This window comes from Cololabis saira, chromosome 12 (assembly GCF_033807715.1).
Source record: "Cololabis saira isolate AMF1-May2022 chromosome 12, fColSai1.1, whole genome shotgun sequence".
In the NCBI taxonomy this organism is placed as follows: Eukaryota; Metazoa; Chordata; class Actinopteri; order Beloniformes; family Belonidae; genus Cololabis; species Cololabis saira.
In genome coordinates, this window is record NC_084598.1 from 1,826,354 (window position 1) to 1,828,910 (window position 2,557).

The window sequence follows — 2,557 nt, forward strand, 5'->3', positions numbered from 1 at the left end:
GACAAGTACAAATATTTAGCCACAAACTGAATAGTTTCTCTCATGTATGATTTGACTTTTTTCTTTTCCAGAAATTTAACAACTAAATAAAATTAATAAAAATAAAATAAAAATAAAAAAATAAATAAATAAAAGTAAATAAATACATACAATTTTAATGTATGTATTTTATTTCATACGCAGATTGATTCATGCTCACCGTATAAGTGTAAGAGATTTATTTTTGTTAAGAAGGTTATTTAGGTAATTCAGGGTTCATTATTTTATAAATATATTCTTTATATTGTGATGTAAATCAGGGACTATAATGACACTAGTCAGTTTATCTGTAGTGATTAGTCTGTTTTAGATTGGGCGGAGTGATACGCCACAGTACGGCACTAGGTGCTGTGTTGATGTTCTAAAATCCTACACTGTTGAGGGACATTAAAGTACACTGGAACTCAGCAGAAGTTGTCCCCGTGTTTATCCTACTCACCACCCCAAAAAGGTTTAATTTAATAAGGTAAGGCTTAACTCTACACCAGTTTTACATAAGTAAAAGTTCAGAGCTCAAAACCCTGCAAGAGTCCCGTGATCGGGACCAAAACGGGACTAGTTTCTTCTGAGCGGAGGAAGATTTTGGTCCGCGGGTCGAGGCGCGGTTGTTACTCGTCAACACAATAGATTAATATTAATAATCCAATATCGCAATACAGTTTATCACCTCCACGACACGTATCGTGACGTTTTTGTATCGCTAAATTTCGTGGCACGATATATTGTTCCAGCCCTAGTGGTGTTGCCGTGAACTGTGGGAGTGTTCCTTCTGTCTTGATGTGTGTTTGTACCTGTTCCAGGTGAGCTGCGTCACATCTCCAACCTGAAGCCGTGGGGTCTGTTTGAGGTTCTGCTGGAGAAGTACGAGTGGCCGCTGGACCAGGCGGCCCAGTTCAGCGACTTCCTGCTGACCATGCTGGCCCCGCAGCCCGACTGCCGCGCCACGGCGGCCGAGTGTCTGCAGCACGCCTGGCTGCACACATAAACACTCACACACCTGCACACCGACACACACACCTGCTCACGCCTTCCTGGTTTCTCTCCCTTGATTCACGTTTTGTTAGCGACGATTACTGTGTGTTGATTTATCAACTGATCAGCTGTCCAGGTGGTTGCTTGGAGCTGCAGCTTTACTGCATCCACATGTGTCCTCTGATCTCCTCTGAAGTTTGCTCGGGTCGCTGAGTACAGAATAACTAACGGCTCTTTTCCACTAGTACCGACTCAGCGCGCCCCGACTGGGACGGCTCGTCACGCCTCCACCCGCTTTGTCCTCGTTTGTTTTTCCACACCCAGGTGAGAAGTGGGAGGTTGGAGTGAAGCTGCTGTGACGTCAGAGAAGACAACAACACTAAAGATGTAGAACCTGGAGGAGATGATAGATGTGCTGCTGGGTCTGTGACTTGTGTTCCATATCAAGTTAAAAAATGAGAGTGAGAGAAGATTCAAGCGGCAACACTTTTTTATTTTTTTATTTTGTTAGTCGGCGCTGATGAGAAATAAAGCCTGAATTATGGTTCTGCATTAAATCGATGGCGTACCCTATGGCGTAGGTTCTGCGTTGGTGCAACGCAGAACCATAAACCAGCCTTCAGCTGGAGCCGCGAGCAGCTTGGAAGTGACCGAGAGCCTGCTAGATCTGGTCGTTCCTTATCAGAATCAGAAAAAGGTTTATTGCCAAGTTTGTTAAACACACACAAGGAATTTGTTGTGGTGATTGGTGCAATACAATACAAATATAAAAGCAAATATATAAAAGAGAAAATGTATAAGCAACAATGTACAATATGAGGTTTTTAAAGTGCCGGATATGAGTCTGTACAAAAGTGACTTAGGATGTGCGTTAATGTAACTCATTAGGTCAGGATTGGAGTCTTTACGTTAATGTAATGTAGAGTGGGATGGGGGGGCAGTCCGTGGTGGAGAGGGGGGACCGGGGGTCCGGGGGGGGCGGGGCCTTGTTGATGAGGACAGCTGCAGACGGGGAAAAACTGTTCTTGTGGCGTGAGGTTTTGGTCCTGATGGAGCGCAGCCTCCTGCCAGAGGGAAGAGTCTGGAACAGTTTGTGTCCGGGGTGGGAGGGATCTGCTGCAATCTTTCCTGCACCTTCAGGTCCTGGAGGGGTGCAGGTCCTGGAGAGATGGAAGATTGCAGCCAATCACCTTCTCTGCAGAGCGGGTGATACGCTGCAGCTGCTCCTGTCCTTCACAGTGGCAGCAGCGTACCAGACGGTGATGGAGGAGGTGAGGATGGACTCAATGATGGCCGTGTAGAACTGCACCATCATTGTCTTTGGCAGGTTGAACTTATCGCCCGTCTAGATCCCTTTTTTAATTCTCTCGTCAGCCACCAGATTTATGAACATCTGCACCTCACAGTTGGACCACCAAACAGACCTTTGCGCTGCCATTGCCTGTTGAATAAAATCGCCGCGAGTCGCTCTCACGCTGATTCCCGCTTCCTGATTCAAACGTCTGACGGCCACGCCCCCGACCAATCAGTGGCCTGTATTGTGAAG

General features: G+C 46.1%; 1 protein-coding gene across 2 annotated transcripts in view; it reads left to right on the forward strand.

Annotated features, from left to right (window-relative positions):
• Positions 1-1,942, forward strand: part of srpk3 (SRSF protein kinase 3) — a 53,953-nt gene extending 52,011 nt beyond the window's left edge. For both annotated transcript variants that reach the window (XM_061735152.1, XM_061735153.1), the window contains exon 17: positions 840-1,942. In XM_061735152.1, coding sequence (XP_061591136.1) covers positions 840-1,024 — 185 coding nt within the window. In that variant the 3' untranslated portion in view covers positions 1,025-1,942. The remainder of the gene's footprint in view (positions 1-839) is intronic.
• The last annotated feature ends 615 nt before the right edge of the window (positions 1,943-2,557 follow it).